The 18,558-nt window shown below is 34.8% G+C and overlaps 2 protein-coding genes across 2 annotated transcripts in view; one reads left to right on the top strand and one right to left on the bottom strand.

Moving 5' to 3' along the window:
• LOC131851813 (uncharacterized MFS-type transporter C09D4.1) overlaps positions 1 to 18,106 on the bottom strand; it is a 115,812-nt gene extending 97,706 nt beyond the window's left edge. Inside the window, exon 1 of the mRNA XM_059202374.1 lies at positions 18,029 to 18,106. The gene's annotated coding sequence lies outside the window, so the exon portion shown is untranslated. The remainder of the gene's footprint in view (positions 1 to 18,028) is intronic.
• On the top strand, positions 10,169 to 16,436 carry LOC131851831 (uncharacterized). Its single transcript, XM_059202395.1, has 4 exons — positions 10,169 to 10,178; positions 10,876 to 10,929; positions 11,399 to 14,557; positions 16,330 to 16,436. The coding sequence occupies exons 1-4, from the start codon at positions 10,169 to 10,171 to the stop codon at positions 16,434 to 16,436; spliced, it is 3,330 nt and encodes a 1,109-aa protein (XP_059058378.1).
• Positions 18,107 to 18,558: the final 452 nt, after the last annotated feature.

Below are 18,558 nucleotides of genomic sequence, written 5' to 3'. Positions count from 1 at the left end.
GTATCTAGTACCCATAGGAAGAGATGGCTGTGTGTTTTATCCATATTTGTACCGTGCGAGGAACACGCGACCATCTCAAATGAATTGCTATATCGCCGAGGCCGTCAAATAATACAATGTATATATTTCTAATGGATGATAAAGTTAGACCATCGTGGTAAATTCACCGGGAATTTAACACAATGGTTTCTAGGGGAAAACGCGTGGAGATCAACCTGACATGGTGCATTGCTAGCAATGGGGTTATCAGTCCACATTACAGCATTATGCTACGTTTACATTCAGCCGCTGCCGGAAGTATTGCCGGGCGACAACTGAGGGCTGAATGTAAAAACACGCTGCCACTCGCGCTGCCAGTCCTTTGACTCGCGCACGAAATACCGACAATCGAGGGAGTGCCGGGCAGCGCGAGAGCCGCCAATGGCATGGGAAGTGTTTCCACTCGTGTTTACACTCTCGCGCTGCTAACTTCCGTTCTCACTTCCCTGCCCACTCGGGCTGAGTGTAAATTGGGCATAACAATTCCCTTCCCGCCGCCCGCCCATACATATATGTATATGGAATGTTTCGTACCTACTGCTATTGGGGGGAAAGAGAATTGTTAGTAATGTGGACTTATGCTCTTATTGCTAGCAATGTACCATGTCAGTTTGACCTCCACGCGGTTCCCCCTGGAAACTATCGAGATAAATTCTTGGTGAATTTGTCACAACTAAACTGACCTGACCTCATGCTCGTCTTGTCATCCTCCACTGGTGCCCCGCCAGCGTAAACCGTTAGTGCAGGCGGGTGCACCATTCCATTATCATCCATAAAAAAAATACCTACTGCTATTTATAGTTACTTTTGCCACAAATTTTAATCAATGTTCTATTATACTATGTGCGCTGTAACATGGTGCGGGTGACAGTTGCTACATTTAACAATTGCTACATTTAAGTTAATAACGTTATTAATGATTTAATATATAACAAATGTGATACAGCTGAAATACTAAATCATAATTTGTAAAACGCAGCAAGTTTAAGAGTGAAATGAAACGTTAATGAATCTGTCACCCGCACCATGTTACAGCGCACATAATAATAATAATAATAATAATAATAATCTCAGGACAATTCACACAGCGCCATCTAGTCCCAAGTTAAGCTAGCTAAAGCTTGTGTTACGGGTACTAGATAACTGATGCAAGTACATAGATAATTTTTTTTCGTAAATACATACATATTATACATAGAAAACACCCAGACCGATACAAACATTTATACTCATGAATACAAATGTTTGTGCCGTGCGAGAAATCGAACCCGCGGCCATCGGACGTAAAGCGGTGTGCTAGACCACTAGACCACCGAGGTCGTCGAATATGGTTTAATATATTACAAATGTGGTACAGCAGAAATACTAAGTCATAATTTGTAAAACGCAGCAAGTTTAAGAGTGAAACGAAACGTTAATGAAACTGTCACCCGCACCATGATACAGCGCACATGGTTTAATAAAAATATATCAGTTTTGACCATAGTGTAAACATTCCTCTTTTAAATTGGTTTTACCGCTGTGTCATACAAACAGATATTAAATTCCTGTTCAATTCTAAAATGTTTGAACACCGCCCGCAATGATTCATAGTTTAAATAATATGCGATGTCCTTCCTCTACATATAGTATACAGTTACTAAATTTCCCTTGAAATTTATTGAACGCCAGTTCTTTGCACTGATAAAGAAATCCTACAAGAACTAAAACTACACAAATGAATAAAATTGAAATGTCTGCTTTGTAATTTCATACTAACAGTTTTTACACTATATACACATTAAACTGTACTTACATCAAAAAATATTTTAAAATATATTTGTCTGTCTGTTTGTCTGTCTGTGTTGCTAATATGCTGTATTGCTATCAGGGATGTTCGCGGAGTACCGTGTGGATTGTTTTTATGCTACAATGCGGAAAAGATGATCATCCCTGGTGCGGAGAGTACATGCCAGTACCAACAGCATCCTGAGCATGATTGCGGGCAGGCTGGACTGTGCGTATGTTAATCACTGCTGAATGGAATGGTACAGCGGTGATTTTTATACTGATATTTTATATTTATATGTGAATGTATTTTAGTTTATATTTTAACTTAATTTAATATTAATTTTTGATATTATTTGTATTATATTTTTGTGTGTGTATTTTGTGTCTGTAGTATGTACGTACTAACATTAATTATAAGAAATCTGTAATACTAACAAAGTGGGCAATTATGCCTTATAATAAATACATTATTATTTTTTTTTTTTTTTCCAAAAATTCTCATCTCCCCTCTTAAGGAGAGGAGATGGCAACATACCCCCGGCAGAAGCACAGTCGGCCGGGGTTCAGGGCCCCAGGGAGAGAAACCGGCGTACAATGCGGGCAGAATCTAACAGCACCGCTTTCTGCATCTTTCCCGGGAGTGAGCCGCCCCGGAATCCCAACCGTCTGAGATGTTGTTCCAGACTGGTTGGGATAAGACCGTTCACCGACATAACGATTGGAATGATTTCGGTGGACATCACCCCCCACATTTCGGTCACCTCGTGAGCCAGGTCGAGATACTTTCTCTTATTACTATAAATACATTATTATTATTATTATATCTGAATTGCTATGCTTATGCATCAGAATAACACAGGCTATAAATTTCATGTGGGTGAAATCGCGGATACATCTAGTTTTTTATATTTTTCTACATTGTAGTTAATCTGTGGAATTACTGAACTGATCCATAAATAATATCTATTAATAGAAAGTTTCATTACATCTGAGTGATATTATATTTATCACGTGCCACAGAATCCACTCGGGAAATAAGTAAAGAGGCAACGAATCGAATGGATGAACCATCGGGAAGTAACTTCTGCGTAGCGGAATCTAGTATCCAAAATTAATTAAAAAGCACTTATGAAGTATATTCTTGAGAATGGTTAAGCCTCATTGCCACTTTTGACAGCCTCGAGCGCTTACGGTTTAGCACGTTGCTTTAATTCTGATCGTCGCGGGTTCGATTCTTCGCACGGTGCAAACATTCGTATTCATGAGTATGTTTGTTTGTATCGATCTGGGTGTTTATATGTATAATATTGTCGAAATTCTACTATAATTTATTTAAATTTAATTATCTATACATCTATACATATAAATAAAATTGTAGTGTCTGTTTGTAATATTGAAATAACCGTTTTTTACTACTTGTATGTGAATATAAATACGGTACATACACCAAAATAACATTTTTTACAATTTTTGTCTAATCTAATTCTAATCTCTGAAATGGCTGGACCGATTTTGATAGGAATTTTTTGGCAGGTAGCTGATGTAATAAGGAGTAACTTGGATACTTTTATTTTAGAAAAATAAAGTTAAATTACCCGCGGACGAAGATAGAACACGTATATTAGAAATAACACACATGTATTGGAAATAAAGGAATAAACATTCAACTAAACCTTCATCTTGAATCACTCTATCTATTGCTTAAAACTGCTTTAAAATAGGTTGCGTAAAGCGGCGGCGCGGCGGTGACTTTGTTTTATACTATGTAAAAAAAACGAAAATAAATCTTGTAAATTCGTTAAATTGTTGAAAATACTACTTCATTATAATGTATATTATACGTTGTTTACACTACTGGCTAATCAGAAATGTATTCTTTTATTCTAAATTTGAATTTAAATTTCTTTTATTGTATAATCTAGTTTTTCAACTTCTTGACATTCGATTTTTAAACAAAATCTCCGTATACCTTTTCTTTTTCTTCTATTTTCTATTTACCTATACACACATAAAAATAAAACTACAAAATAAAGAATATCTTGAAGACACAATACTGTGTACGTCTATCTCTCTCATTTACATTACAATACCTGAAAAGGCACATGTGTAAGTTGTATTTACGGTACACTTATAAAGCAATAAATATATAACATTATCAAACTGCCACAAACACACACATATATTTTTAAACCGAGTTATGCATCAGCTGTTCCGTATCGTTACACACACATTTGAACTAAGAAAACACACTCATCGTCCGGTCAATCGTTAAGTACTGAACACCATGTGTACTTTACTCAATAATTGTATGCTTTCGGTTGTCAATAGGGTTGCCAACATTAAAAAATAATGCAATGTACGAAGAAAAAGTATAAGGAACACGCGCCGTACCCTGAAGATGAAATATGAATGACGTCGAAACAAGTTTTTTTTTATATTTTATTATATTATATTTCTTTATTTAAGTACTACTCGCTCCGGCTTTGCCCAGGTGTACATGTATTATATATATAAACCTTTCTCTAGAATCTCTCTATCTATTAAAAACAATCTTAATTACTTACAACTTCAAAATCCGTTGCGTAGTTTTAAAGATTTAAGCATACATAGGGACAGACGGCGACATCGACTTTATACTATGTGATGATAATTGATACAATTAGAATTAATCTATAAGTATATTAATATAGGGTTTAATGTTGCACAGACAATTTAGTCTTTTTAAACCTATAACAGTAAGAGCATAATATTATGTTATACAAATATACATACAATTATACAATTACGCGCTCAAATTATGATATATAAAAAAAAAAAAAAAAAATACATAATGTCCATAGAAAACATCTAGACCGATACAAACAATCATACTCATGAACACAAATGTTTGTATCATTGTACCTCGCCCATACATACACATCTTATCTTCGCGAAAGTTTGTGAGTATGGATGGAGTTTGTTATTCTTTCACGCAAAAACTACTGAACGGATGTTTATGAAACTTTACAGTAAAGCTATAGTTTTCATGCGGTTGAAACCACAGACACAGCTAGTTTACAGTAATTATGTACATGCACGTAGAAGGCACTTATGTTCCATGGAGAAGAACAGAGAAGACCAAGCAGGCTCCCATTACTCTTGCACTGAGACTGACTGTACTACTCAACAGTGTCGTTATTCGATTTCCTGGACTTATTTACACGTAGCTTGTTGAATTTTGGCAGAATAACAATGGATAACTTAAGTAAGTAAATTTTTATGTTATTGTAATTTTTTTTAAGGTAGCTAGCTATTGGGTAACTGGCAAGTTTGCTTAGTTTTAATATTTATAAAGAAATAAATTTATAATCATGAGTACCTATGATTGTTTGTATTGGTTTGGGTCTTTCCTGTGTATAATATGAATGGATTAACAAAAAAATATTTAAGCATAATATTTCTATAAATTCTGTGAATTGTCCAGAATTATTCTTATTATTATTACTATCTTCGTATTTTTTTCTATATAAACACCAGAGGGCCTTATTAAATAAAAAGGGCACTCAGTGGACTGCACTCGCTGTCATCTACCAACCAATTCAATTAAACTATACTTAGTGATTGCGGATATACAAGGAACAAAAAGAAATCGCATTTTTGCGGATTTCGAAAGTCGAAATCTTGTACAAACTTGTTCGAAATAGTTCACGTGACTACAAATATCGTACCCTTACGAGTATTCTCGTACGGTTGGCACCCCTGTCCATTAAAATAAAATTCACATAGAAATTTATGGTTCGATGTTCATAGTAGCCAATGAGGAACGGGCACGCGTACATACATACTTATAAACTGTAAAGACGTTACAGTTCTATAAGTATATATATGTACGCGTTGGTCAGCTACTCTCCCAGATTTGAATTTAAAAATAAATCTGTATTATAGTAAATATGCACAACATTTATTTGAAAAGAATACGAGCTGAGTTTCTTGTCAGTTCTTCTCATCTTGAAATCATTCCGAACTGACCATAGATTTGATATATCATAAGTCTGTAATCGAACTACATGAATAGGTAGGTTTGTATAAGTATGAAATAATCTTCTTGAAGAAGACCACAAATCTCCTATTCTCGTACGGTTGGCACCCCTGTGTGTCAATTAAAATAAAATTCACATACAAATTGATGGTTCGATATAATAGCCAATGGGGAACGGGCACGCGTACATACATATATATACACATAAAGAAGTTATTCATGTACGCTATAAAGTGTCTGGTTATCGATTAAGGAGAAAGGCAATGTTTGGGCGGGAAAATAATTCTTAATAACAATGCTTACGATTGTTATACCGGATGGGGTAGTCTGAAGTAATAATAAATAAATAAATAACCATGGACAATTAACACAGAGCCATCTATCATCCCACGGTAAGCAGAGCTTGTGTTGTGGGTACTAGAGAAGATATTTTGTTTGTAAATACATACGTAATAATTAATTAAGTATAGTAATTTTTATATATATACAAATATACAAGTACAATAATACAAGTATAGTAAGAATAGTATAAAGATTATGCGCCTGATAATTTGTATATGCTATAATTCACTTGTAAAATAACTTTTTATTATATATTCAACAGGCGCTATGACTCGACAGCTCGATAGTATAGGGGTTTGGCACAATACCTTACTTCCAATGCCGCGGGTTCGATACGCAGCACGGTACAAACATATGTATTTATGAGTATGATTTTTTGTATTGGTTGATGGTTTCAATATGTACTTATTCAGAAAAAAAGTATTATATAACCATTTTATATAAAGTATATAAGTATATAAGATTATATTAAATATATTTGAATATTATTATATAAAATTATGTATAATATATTAAATACATATTTTTTTCATTTTTATATTTGGTTTTAGTATTTAGGTATATTAAATTTGTTTCCTTATAACACAGTAAGCTTAATCAATATTACAAATTTAGTTAAATCGAAAATCTATATAATACCATTGAATAAGTAAATCATCTACATACTCGATATTCTGAGAATAGCAGAATTGGCGAAAAGTATTCCTCACTCCCGATTCGTTTCAATTTTAAATTAAATTTTCCCGCACATTCAGAGATTTATTGGCAACTATATAACCACAGAGCTCATTCGATTTTCCATTCGCAATAAAATCCGAAACGGGAATGAAGTAAAAAAGTTTCTATTCGATGTGTAGCAATTCAGACACTTCGACTATGAATAGGAGGTTTGCAATTCACTTGTATTTTCAGCCAACTACAAATATTCCCTTTTTTTATTTAACTGTAAAACAAACTAGCTTACAGCCCATTTCTTGATAAGTGGTACCTAAGTAGTAAGCTATTTACATAAACTAGTGATCGCCTAGACTATAGACACATAATAACAAAGACAAACAAAATTAATGTATTCGCAATCTGACCATAGATTTTAATAATAAAGAAAAGAGTATAGAATGTCGAGAACAGAGTTTAGAAGGAATAAACTTTTTTCTAAAACGTTTTGATATCGTATCTTTTCGAAATACTATTGCTGGAAGGAGGACCACAATGTGGTTGTGTGTGGCAAAAAGTTTCATAAGAATAATCTATACATATAAATAAAATTGGAGTGTCTGTTTGTAATATTGAAATAACCGTATTTAACTACAGGCATATGAATATAATTACGGTACATACATCATTACATTTAAAAATTTTGTCTGTTTGTCTGTCTGTTTGTTCCGGCTAATCTCTGAAATGGTTGGATCGATTTTGACGAGACTTTTATTGGTAGGTAGCTGATGTAATAAGCAGTCAATTAGGCTACTTTAATTTTAGAAAAAATATTTTATTTTAGAAAAATAAAATGCTGACGTAGTCGCGGGTACAGCTAGTAATAAATAAATAATAATATTGTTGCGAATAAAATAAAACAGTTCACATGAAAAATAAAACATTTATCGTTATTATAATAAATGAATGATATTATCAGTATTTATAAACAAACGATAAAATATATTGGACACTTCATTGTAATCCCTAATAATTTCATCGACTTATTTTCGTATATTTGTAGATTAGAAATTGTCATAATAATATTTATTCGATACCGGACTGGTTTCCGGTAGTGAGGGTTATATGATTCGGTAAAGGCGTATAACCCTACATTTTCACCTTTCTATCATCAAGACCTATTTTTAATAGCGATATTAATTTATATGGCAAACCAACTTTGTGACAAGCACACGATGTGTTAAAAGGCAAGTAGGGAAAATAGATATCTATAGTATGGAGTAGGGACAATTGATCTCTAGCATGTCTAGTAGGTCTCAGTGCTACAGATCTAAAACACCTAGTAAAATCAGTACACAATCTCTTCAGCGACAATAAGTCAAAATTAGTCATATTTCTATTTATTTTGTCATAGTATCTTCCTTAAATGGAAAGCAGATTTTGTGTAAGTATAAACTTGCCTACAATACCAAACTAACATATCTTCATTCGTCTGATATGTCAAGTTTACTCTTTTCACTGATCTTGTAATCCTTACTCATTACTAATATTATAAATGCGAAAGTAACTCTGTCTGTCTGTTTGTCTCGCTTTCACGACAAAACTACTGAACTGATTTAAATGTAATTTGATACACATATAGTCTAGAACCTGAGGAAGGACATAGGCTACTTTTTAATCCGTAAAAAGGGGTTTTAAGGGGTTGAAAGGGGATATAAAAGGTTACATCGGTCGCGGGCACATCTAGTAGTTAATAATCATCTGGCAACTTACGGTATGTATTTATTTTAAATTATACTTTGATTTAATTATATCTTTCTAGCTAAATTATTTTAATGTATAATGACAACCAACTCGTCGAAGCAATTTTCCTATGATTGTTTTCTGTCACGAATTTACTTTGTAGATGTAATTATAAAATTATTAACTTTGTTACAATTTCTAACAAATTTCTAGAACAGTTCAAAGAAGGCAGAATTATACTAATTACAAAGTAGCAAAGTGAGTTTTGCAGTGAGTCATAATGAAAATATTGATCCCTACGAATGGACCGTAATTATTAACATTCATTAAGACTATAGATAAATAATATTAAACTGTTTTAAATTTGACGCGGTCATTTTTTATTACAATTAGTAAAAATCACGGGATCTTACCTGTGATCATGGTGGTTGAAACACTGCCGAAATATCGGGAACTCAGCAAATAAACTCTAATCACTATGACTGATTTCCTCTTATTAATTGTTTAACCAGTTGGTTATATATTCAATATTTTTTTTATTTGAGTATTCATTTGAATTAGTGCTAATTGGTGGTTTGTATTCACAGACTTAAACTTGAGAATGTAAAGTAAAAATAAAATTATTTAAAAGAGCAACACGCAAGTTTCTTGCTCGTTCTTCTTGTGATGAGACAGCTTTCCGAACGAGCGGTAGATTAAAAAAATGTAATGACTATTCAAAAGTTCTTCAATGTATGTTTATTTGAATAAATGATTTCTATTCTATTCTTTATTAAACATAAAACGTGGTAACATCCCGTGATTTCTACTAATTATACGTATAAATAATATTAAAGACATACAATATTAATGTACTCTTAATTTGAACCACAGACTCAATTATACACAAAAAAGTTTATATATGTTTGTTTAAGGCTTTTTTATTGATGTGTAATTTTCCTGCAATTATTGTCATTTTTCGCGGCACTACACCTTCAACATACCACAACACACCTACACTATAAATTTATATATACGTCCCTATAAAGTCTTAATGTTGGGGATATGAAAAAATCCGGCCCTCTGGCGGACGCGGCGCGCAACACGAGTGACAGTTTCGATCGCGGGAACGAACAGCGGTTACGGCGGTCATATTAAAAACTTGGTGCAAATTGGCGGATTTTTGGTGTATTTGGGGTGAGTATAGGGACAATTTTATATTTTATTTATTATTTCGTGTACACAAAAGTGATTAGATAATAGGCATCGGCAGAGGTATATTTGTAAACGCCCTGAACCAGCGACTTTTAACGCGGGGTGAAGAAAAGGTGACGAAATTATTACCACCGAATACCACTAATATATATAAAATTTAACAATTGATATAGTGTATTTTTAATATATTATTTTTTTTAATATTATCATTCTGCTCTCCGTTATATAAAGTATAAGTGTGTTAAATAGCATACTCCTTCATCCTAGCAATTTTCATAAAAAGGGGTACAAAGATTTGGCTTCACGTATTCAACGTATAGATACTGACAGCTAACCAGAGAAAAACTATACGTTGAGCACTAAACTAGCTCATATATTTAGCAGGAAAATACAGCGATTGTTTCCAAGATGACCACGAGTAAGTTGAAGAGTGATAGGGTACCAAATAAACAAAACAACGCTACAGTGGTCCGCAAGTAATAGCGCTACATTTTTTTTTAATTTTCCTAAATTGTATTATGCCATGCTATGACGATTTGGCCATTTGTCATAAAGACGTTGGACCCATGGAGCCCGGAAGCTAAATTGTTTTTGACGAGTATTTCAGCGTGGCTCTTCGAGGTTCCCCGAGAGCTGGTAGCTACTTTGCCCAGAGGGTCAGTGTTTACGCCGAAACGTAACATTATTTCATTTTTACCTATACTTTCCTTACGCAGCGATAGTTCGATCAATACTCTATTTCACTCACACGCAGCCGCGCATCTCGTTCATTCATTTTTAACTACCAATATAATAGAAACATAAGCGCGCCTTTTAATTTGCATATCTGTCTCACTCACGCATACTCATCCCATGTATGTCCTTCCTTGTCCTACTTCCTGAAACCATGCAACATGTCAAAGGACAAGAAGAAATAGAAAGACGACTTCCGCCCAGTTAGTTCAAGTTCAAGTTCACCGCCGGCCGCCATCGCTAACGCTGCTCAATTCGCTATTCGCCTGTACAAAACTATTATACAATAAACGCATAAAGTGTGAATAATCCGTAATGTGTTGTGTTTGTTAATCAAGAAGTTTTAAGAAAAACATTATAAAAATATTAGTCTTGGTGAATAGAAAATAGAACCAGCGCCGAGAATCATCGGGAGAAGTCGAAGAAAGAATTCACCGGTGAGCTCCTTTTGTCCTTTCTACCTATTCACTCCAAGTCCTGGTCCTTCGTCCCGATTCCCTTTCTATCTACTTCATCATTCATTCATTATCGCTATTTACTTTATTTTCAAGTCATTTATAACGCAACCGCATTTAACTTATAACGGTCAATTTTTCTATTGCGCAATTCACAAGATCGCCATTTTGTTTCGCACCCACGCGCCGCACGCCCTATTTTTTTTATAATATTTAATTCGCAATTTTACTCCTATCTATAATACTTATTTATCACTTTAATTACTTTAACAATGTCGAAATTTAAAGACGCAGTTGCAAGTATTAGTAAAGATGAGGATCACCACGTAACGCTCCTTGAAGCAAAGAAAAATTCTTTGTTTAGCATCATTCAACATATTTATGATCTCAGTCTAAAAGGTTTCCAATGAGAATTATAAATTGCAATTTTTAACTCGCGTTTATTCGTTAGACAAGCTTCGTTCAGATTTTATAGAAACTTTAGATTCGTTACTGGAGGCTCGCTTAATTATAGACAAGACGGCAATACCGAACTACACGCCGCTTTCGTCATTCGATGAGTTATATTGTCATATTAAACAAGTGGAAAATTCTATAAAAAATCTTAAACAGGATAATAAAGAATTAGATTTATTAAGTCGAAAGTTGCCCCCTCTAAACCTTTTAAAGTACGACGGTTCGAATCCGAGTAAGTGGATTAGCTTCTACGAAAACTTTAAAACATTAATTCACGATAATAAAAATTTACATGACGCCGAAAAAGTTCAGTACTTGATTGGTTGTTTGGCTGGTAAAGCTCTTAATGTCTGTTCAGGTATTCAACCCACCGCCGATAATTACTCGCTATTATGGAACGCATTAGTAGAAAAATATCAGGATGTACGCATACAAGCATCACAATACGTCGATCAGATGTTACAATTTAAAAGTAATCAAACTCTGGATACTTTTATTGAGCAGTTCTGTTCAGCTGAATCTGCGCTTAGGCAGTTGAAAATAGACAATCTATCTGACTATCTGTTTTTACATATCGCTCTTACTAAACTCGATAAAAATATTGTAAACTTATTCGAACAAACTTATAAGGATAAAAATATACCTAACTTTTCAGATTTAACGCAATTTGTAAAAGAACAGTGTAAAATACAAACATTACGCAATTCTCACTCTAATTCTACTAATTATAAATCGCAAATTCAGAATAAATCAAATTATTCGTCAGATAATAAAAAAGTAACGCACACTAACGCATTTCTTGTAAACACGGACGCATCACCTTACAACGCACCACCGCAACAGATATATAGGCCAAAGGTCAACGCACCCTCGTTCGAACTCGCTCGCATACAGCCGCGTCAACTCTCATGCGCATTTTGTAATTCGCCCTATCCTCACGCTTTATTTAAATGTGATTATTTTATTAATCAATCCGTACACGACCGCATTAATATTATTAAGAAAAATAATTTATGTGCTAATTGCTTAGGTTTTCATAATATAAACGCCTGTAAATCTATAAATCGGTGTTATACATGTGGTTATAAACACCACTCGCTTTTGCATATAGATTCCAACATACGTTCACGCTATGACACAGCGCGGCCCACCCCGCAACCCGACCAAAGCCGCGTCGCTACAGTACAATCGGCTACGCCCGCCCCTCGTAGTACTCCGTCGAACGCACAGGCTACGAGTGGGAATTCAAATAATATAACGCTGTCGGTAACTACTCCCGCGCAGAATAAGTTAAACAATTCGACTATTCTTTTACCTACCGCTGCTGTTCACGTATACAATCAGAATAAGCGTTCGAATGTACGTTTATTTCTTGATTCGGGTTCTATGAGTAATTTTATTACCAAAACATGTTGTAATCGATTAAACTTAAATATTACACCGTCTAATTCTACCATTAGGGGAATAGGAAAAACAGAGAGTACGTCTTATGGGTACACAACGTTTAAAATTCACTCACGCTACGACGCCCGCTGTTCGTATACAATAACTGCACGAGTCATAGACGTTATAACTGATTATTTACCTAATGTTCGCGTCGATGTATCGCAATTAGAACACTTGCAATCTTTACCGCTCGCTGATGATGATTTCTACTCACCTGGCAGTGTTGACTGTCTTGTGGGCAATGAGTTGTTCCCTATACTGCTTGGTAGTGATAAAGTGACATCACCTACTTCATCAGTTATTGGTTTAGAGACTACACTCGGTTATATAGTCATGGGAAAGGCTGACTGCGACTCTCCTTCTCAGAATAGTATGCTTTCAAATAATGACAAATTATTTTTCTGTCAATCCGACCCGCTTCCGCTTGATACTCTTACACAACGCTTCTGGGAGTTAGAAAGTGTTCCCTCTAAAACGCATATGAGTAAAGACGACGAGATTTGTGAAAACAATTTTAAATCGACTTATTCTCGAGATAATAAAGGTCAATATACCGTTCACTTACCATTTAAATTACCGCCTTCGAAATTAGGAAATTCATACGCTATTGCAAAACGTCAGTATTTACAATTGGAAAAGAAATTAGATTCACAGCCCGATCTACGTAAAGATTATAACTCCACAATTCAAGATTATATTGATAAAGGGTATTTAAGTATAGTAAAAAATCCTACATACGACTCTGAACATTATTATATTCCGCACAGAGCTGTTTATCGCCCTGATAAACAGACATCAAAAACACGCATAGTCCTCAACGCTGGTTGTAAGACCACGTCCGGTTTATCACTGAACGACATACTTTATACAGGTTGTAATTTACAAACTAATATTTTTGATTTGTTGATGAATTTACGCATGTTTGCTATTGGTGTAACGGCTGACATAGAACGAATGTATTTCTGTATTAAACTCACGTTTGATCATCAACCATTTCAACGCATACTTTTTAGATTCAATACTGAAACTAATATACAAACTTATGAATTTAACAGAGTCTCATTCGGAGTCTCTAGTTCTCCCTTTCTCGCGATGAGGGTTGTGAGACAACTGGCTTCAGATAGTCGCACTGAATATCCTCTCGCCGCCCACGAGGCTGATAATCACATGTATATGGATGATTATGTATCGTCATTAGATGATCTGGATGCAGCCGAAAAAACATATCAAGAGATGATTAATATGTTTTCTTCGGGTGGATTTAAATTAGTACAATGGGTGTCCAACTGTAAGGAATTTATGACCAAAGTAGACAATTCGCATAAAAATCCGCAATTTGTAACATTTGACTGTGACTCAAACGCAAATACAAAAATTATAGGTATGCAATGGAATCCTAAAGAGGATAATTTTAAATATAAAATAAGTACAGATTCATCACAATGTACCAAACGCACTATTCTCTCTGTAACCGCACGTTTATTCGATCCATTAGGATTGCTAGGCCCGATTACCGCGTTTTTAAAGCTTCTAGTTCAGGAATGTTGGATGAACAATCTGGACTGGGATGCACCTACCCCATCCTCCATATCTAATAAATGGTTGAAGTTTCAATCTGAACTTCTATTTTTGGAACAGATTGAAATTCCTCGTCATGTAGGTATAACACGCAACTCACATGTAACTCTTATCGGATTCGCAGACGCTAGTGAGTCCTGTTATGGCGCCGTTGTTTATATCAGAGTGAGTAATGATGTCCACTCTGACGGTGTTGTCCATCTCCTTTCTTCTAAGTCTCGCGTTGCTCCATTAAAAAAGATATCTCTCGCACGCCTTGAACTTTGCGCCGCCTTATTACTCGCTAATCTCCTCTCCGCAGTTCATGAGGTACTATCTAAACGCTGTCATATAGACAAGATATTCGCATTTTCAGACGCAACCGTAACACTCACATGGATTCATTCTCCCGCCTATAAGTTTCATACATTTGTAGCGAATAGAATAACTGAAATTAATTCAAAAATTGCCGCTTCCCATTGGTTTCACATCGACGGTAAAGAAAATCCCGCAGATATAATATCACGCCCTGTAACGCCGAAGGAATTATTTAATAATAAAATCTGGTTTTGTGCCCTTCCTTGGATTTCTCTGCCACTAAAGGACTGGCCTATAACTCAATTTAAATTAAATTCATGTTCTGACGAAAGTATACCGGAGACTAAAACCACTTCATTAAAAGCAAATATAATTAATAATGAAAATAATAATCCTATGCAAATTATCATTGACCGCTATTCGAGTTATTCGAAACTTTTACGTACAACTGTTTATATATTACGTTTTACGAAACATTTATGCACCCGAGGCACTATAAGTAGAACAGATTTAGATACCGCGGAATTATATATTATACGCTTCATTCAAAATAAACATTTTTCTCAAGATATTTTATCTCTTAAAAAACATAATATTTGTAATAACAAACCGCTTAGAAAATTAAATCCCTTCATTGATGACAATAACATACTTAGAGTTGGAGGTAGGCTATCTCAATCACAGCTTAATTGTGATCAAAAATACCCCATTCTCCTCCCTTATAAGGATCGCTTAACTCAACTTATTGTTGATTATTTTCACATCTCTAATTTACACACTGGTCCCGCTTTGTTACTCGCTTTAATTAGACAAAAATTTTGGATATTATCCGCTCGCAATCTAATTCGTCAGAGAGTTCATGCCTGTAATATATGTTTTAAGATAAATCCTAAAAATAATTATCCCCCCATGGGTGATCTTCCCGCTTTTCGCATTTCTGAGGTGAAAGCTTTCGTTCACACAGCAGTGGACTACGCAGGTCCATTTTTTATTACGCATATACGCCGCAGAGGTATTAAAAGTCAAAAGGCATATATCTGTTTGTTCGTTTGTTTAACGACAAAGGCATTACATTTAGAATTGGTCACAGACTTAAGTTCAGATCTATTTTTAGCAGCGTTTAAACGTTTTATATCACGCAGAGGCCCTGTCGCAATGATATATAGTGACGGTGGTACCAATTTCATTGGCGCTAAGCGTAAATTAGATAATATTTACACTCTTTTGCATTCTAAAGCTCATATAAATTACATAGGTGATCAACTTTCCCAACAACGTATTCAGTTCAAACATAGTCCGCCATATGGTCCGCATTTTAATGGTTTGTGTGAAATTAATGTCCGTTGTGTAAAAACACATTTGAATAAAGTAATAGGTACACATATACTCACCTACGAGGAGTTCAATACCGTATTAGTGCAGATAGAAGGATTACTAAATAGTAGACCGCTTTGTGTGTTGAGTTCTGATCCGTCTGATTTAGCCGCACTTACTCCTAACCATTTTTTAAACGTCACGCCCTTAAAATTTTTACCCGCCGAGGATTATGTTGAATACGCTGATAATCGCCTTACTCGCTATCAATTACTGAATAAAATAACGCAGTCTTTCTGGCGGAGGTGGAGTCAAGAGTACCTCACTTCCCTTCAGCAAAGACAAAAGTGGAATACACCATCTACACCTGTTCATCGGGGTATGGTTGTCATAATTAAAGATAATAATACGCATCCACTATGCTGGGCTCTGGGTGTTATTGATGAACTTTATCCTGGTAAAGATAATATCGTTCGTACTGTGCGCGTTAAAACTTTGTCAGGAACTTATATTCGACCTGTAGTTAGGATTTGCCCCTTGCCTCTCCAGTAATACAATTAATTTTCTTATACGCATGCATTTTTTTTTTTTTCGTTCGCTTATTTTATTTTAATTTTACTTAATTACCGCATTCAATTAACTTACTTTGTTTAGAGGAAAACCTCTAGGCCAGGGAAGTTGTTTACGCCGAAACGTAACATTATTTCATTTTTACCTATACTTTCCTTACGCAGCGATAGTTCGATCAATACTCTATTTCACTCACACGCAGCCGCGCATCTCGTTCATTCATTTTTAACTACCAATATAATAGAAACATAAGCGCGCCTTTTAATTTGCATATCTGTCTCACTCACGCATACTCATCCCATGTATGTCCTTCCTTGTCCTACTTCCTGAAACCATGCAACATGTCAAAGGACAAGAAGAAATAGAAAGACGACTTCCGCCCAGTTAGTTCAAGTTCAAGTTCACCGCCGGCCGCCATCGCTAACGCTGCTCAATTCGCTATTCGCCTGTACAAAACTATTATACAATAAACGCATAAAGTGTGAATAATCCGTAATGTGTTGTGTCTGTTAATCAAGAAGTTTTAAGAAAAACATTATAAAAATATTAGTCTTGGTGAATAGAAAATAGAACCAGCGCCGAGAATCATCGGGAGAAGTCGAAGAAAGAATTCACCGGTGAGCTCCTTTTGTCCTTTCTACCTATTCACTCCAGTCAGTATGGCTATTCAAAGAGGCAACGCTGCCAGTATCTTGGGTACATTTCCAAAATGTGGCGCGTTGGATTACGATGACTGTTTTTCTTTATGTGAATATATAAATGCGCCAATATGTAATCTAAATAGATAGTTTTATTATACACTAGCTTTTGCCCGCGGCTTCGGTCGCGTTAATTTATCCCCTTAGGGGTGGAATTTATCAAAATCCTTTCTTAGCGGATTCCTACGTCATAACATCTACTTGCAAATTTCAGACTACCAAATTTCAGACCCGATCCGTGGAGTGGTTTGGGCTGTGCGTTGATAAATCACTATGTCAGTCGAGTTTGAGTTATGTATATTTAGATATATCTATGCATATAAATAAAATTGGAGTGTCTGTTTGCAATATTGAATTAACCGTTTTTACTACATTCATATGAATATAAACAAGGTACATACACCAAAATAACATTTTTTACATTTTTTGTCTGTCTGTTTATTCCGGCTAATCTCAGAAATGGCTGGACCGATTTTGACGGGATTTTTTTTGGCAGGTAGCTGATGTAATAAGGAGTAACTTAGGCAAATTTTATTTTAGAAAAATAAAGTTCATTTCCACGCCGACAAAGTTACGGGTACAGCTAGTTACAAATATATAGATACCTTTTTGAACATTTATATAGTAGGATGATAATTTTTCACCTATCCTAAACCAATCGAAATAGTGACATTTGAAAACATAACCTACAAATGTGTCCATAGAAACAGCTGTTTCTTTACCTGTTTAATAACTTGATTACTACTTTATTTAACACTAGTTATCACTTAACGAACACTTTCTGACACAAATATGGAAATGTCTCTCACTTTTACGGTATCAAACTAATTAACTTACTACAGGTAATTTAAATTTATTAAAACAAGCCGCATCAAAATTAACAGTATGGATAATTGTAATTAATAAAACAGCTAGATAATGTCAAAGAATTCATTTAGCACTCAACACTCGTGTTATACTTATTAAAAAAATATATGGAACAACTATAATATCATCGCTAGTTTCTATTTAAAATTTCTGTAATTTGAGGTTATGTGACTAAAAGCCGGGCGGTACAGCGCATGCGTGAATTGACTCGGTCATTTCTTTTCGCGACGTGTAGACACAGTAAATTATTCATCATTCATTCATCTATATATTAAATACTAGCTGACCCCGCGAACAACGTTTCGCCTCAAAATTAAATATGCCAAAGGTTTTTTTAAGTTTAGTTACGCAATAAATTTCTGAACGCAGCCTATATGATAGGTAT

The sequence above is a fragment of the Achroia grisella genome, unplaced genomic scaffold, assembly GCF_030625045.1.
Source record: "Achroia grisella isolate CSIRO2021 unplaced genomic scaffold, CSIRO_AGI_Agris_v1 utg808, whole genome shotgun sequence".
Taxonomy (NCBI): domain Eukaryota; kingdom Metazoa; phylum Arthropoda; class Insecta; order Lepidoptera; family Pyralidae; genus Achroia; species Achroia grisella.
The sequence above is the reverse complement of the archived record's forward strand: the minus strand, read 5'-3'. Positions and strand labels throughout refer to the sequence as shown.

What these genes read in the sequence shown, in the direction of transcription:
- LOC131851831 (XM_059202395.1), top strand. An exon ending in GTCGAAGAAAGAATTCACCG is followed by an intron (nt 10,930 to 11,398) that starts GTGAGCTCCTTT and finishes TTTATTCGTTAG; the next exon opens with ACAAGCTTCGTTCAGATTTT. An exon ending in TATCGGATTCGCAGACGCTA is followed by an intron (nt 14,558 to 16,329) that starts GTGAGTCCTGTT and finishes AAAATAACGCAG; the next exon opens with TCTTTCTGGCGGAGGTGGAG.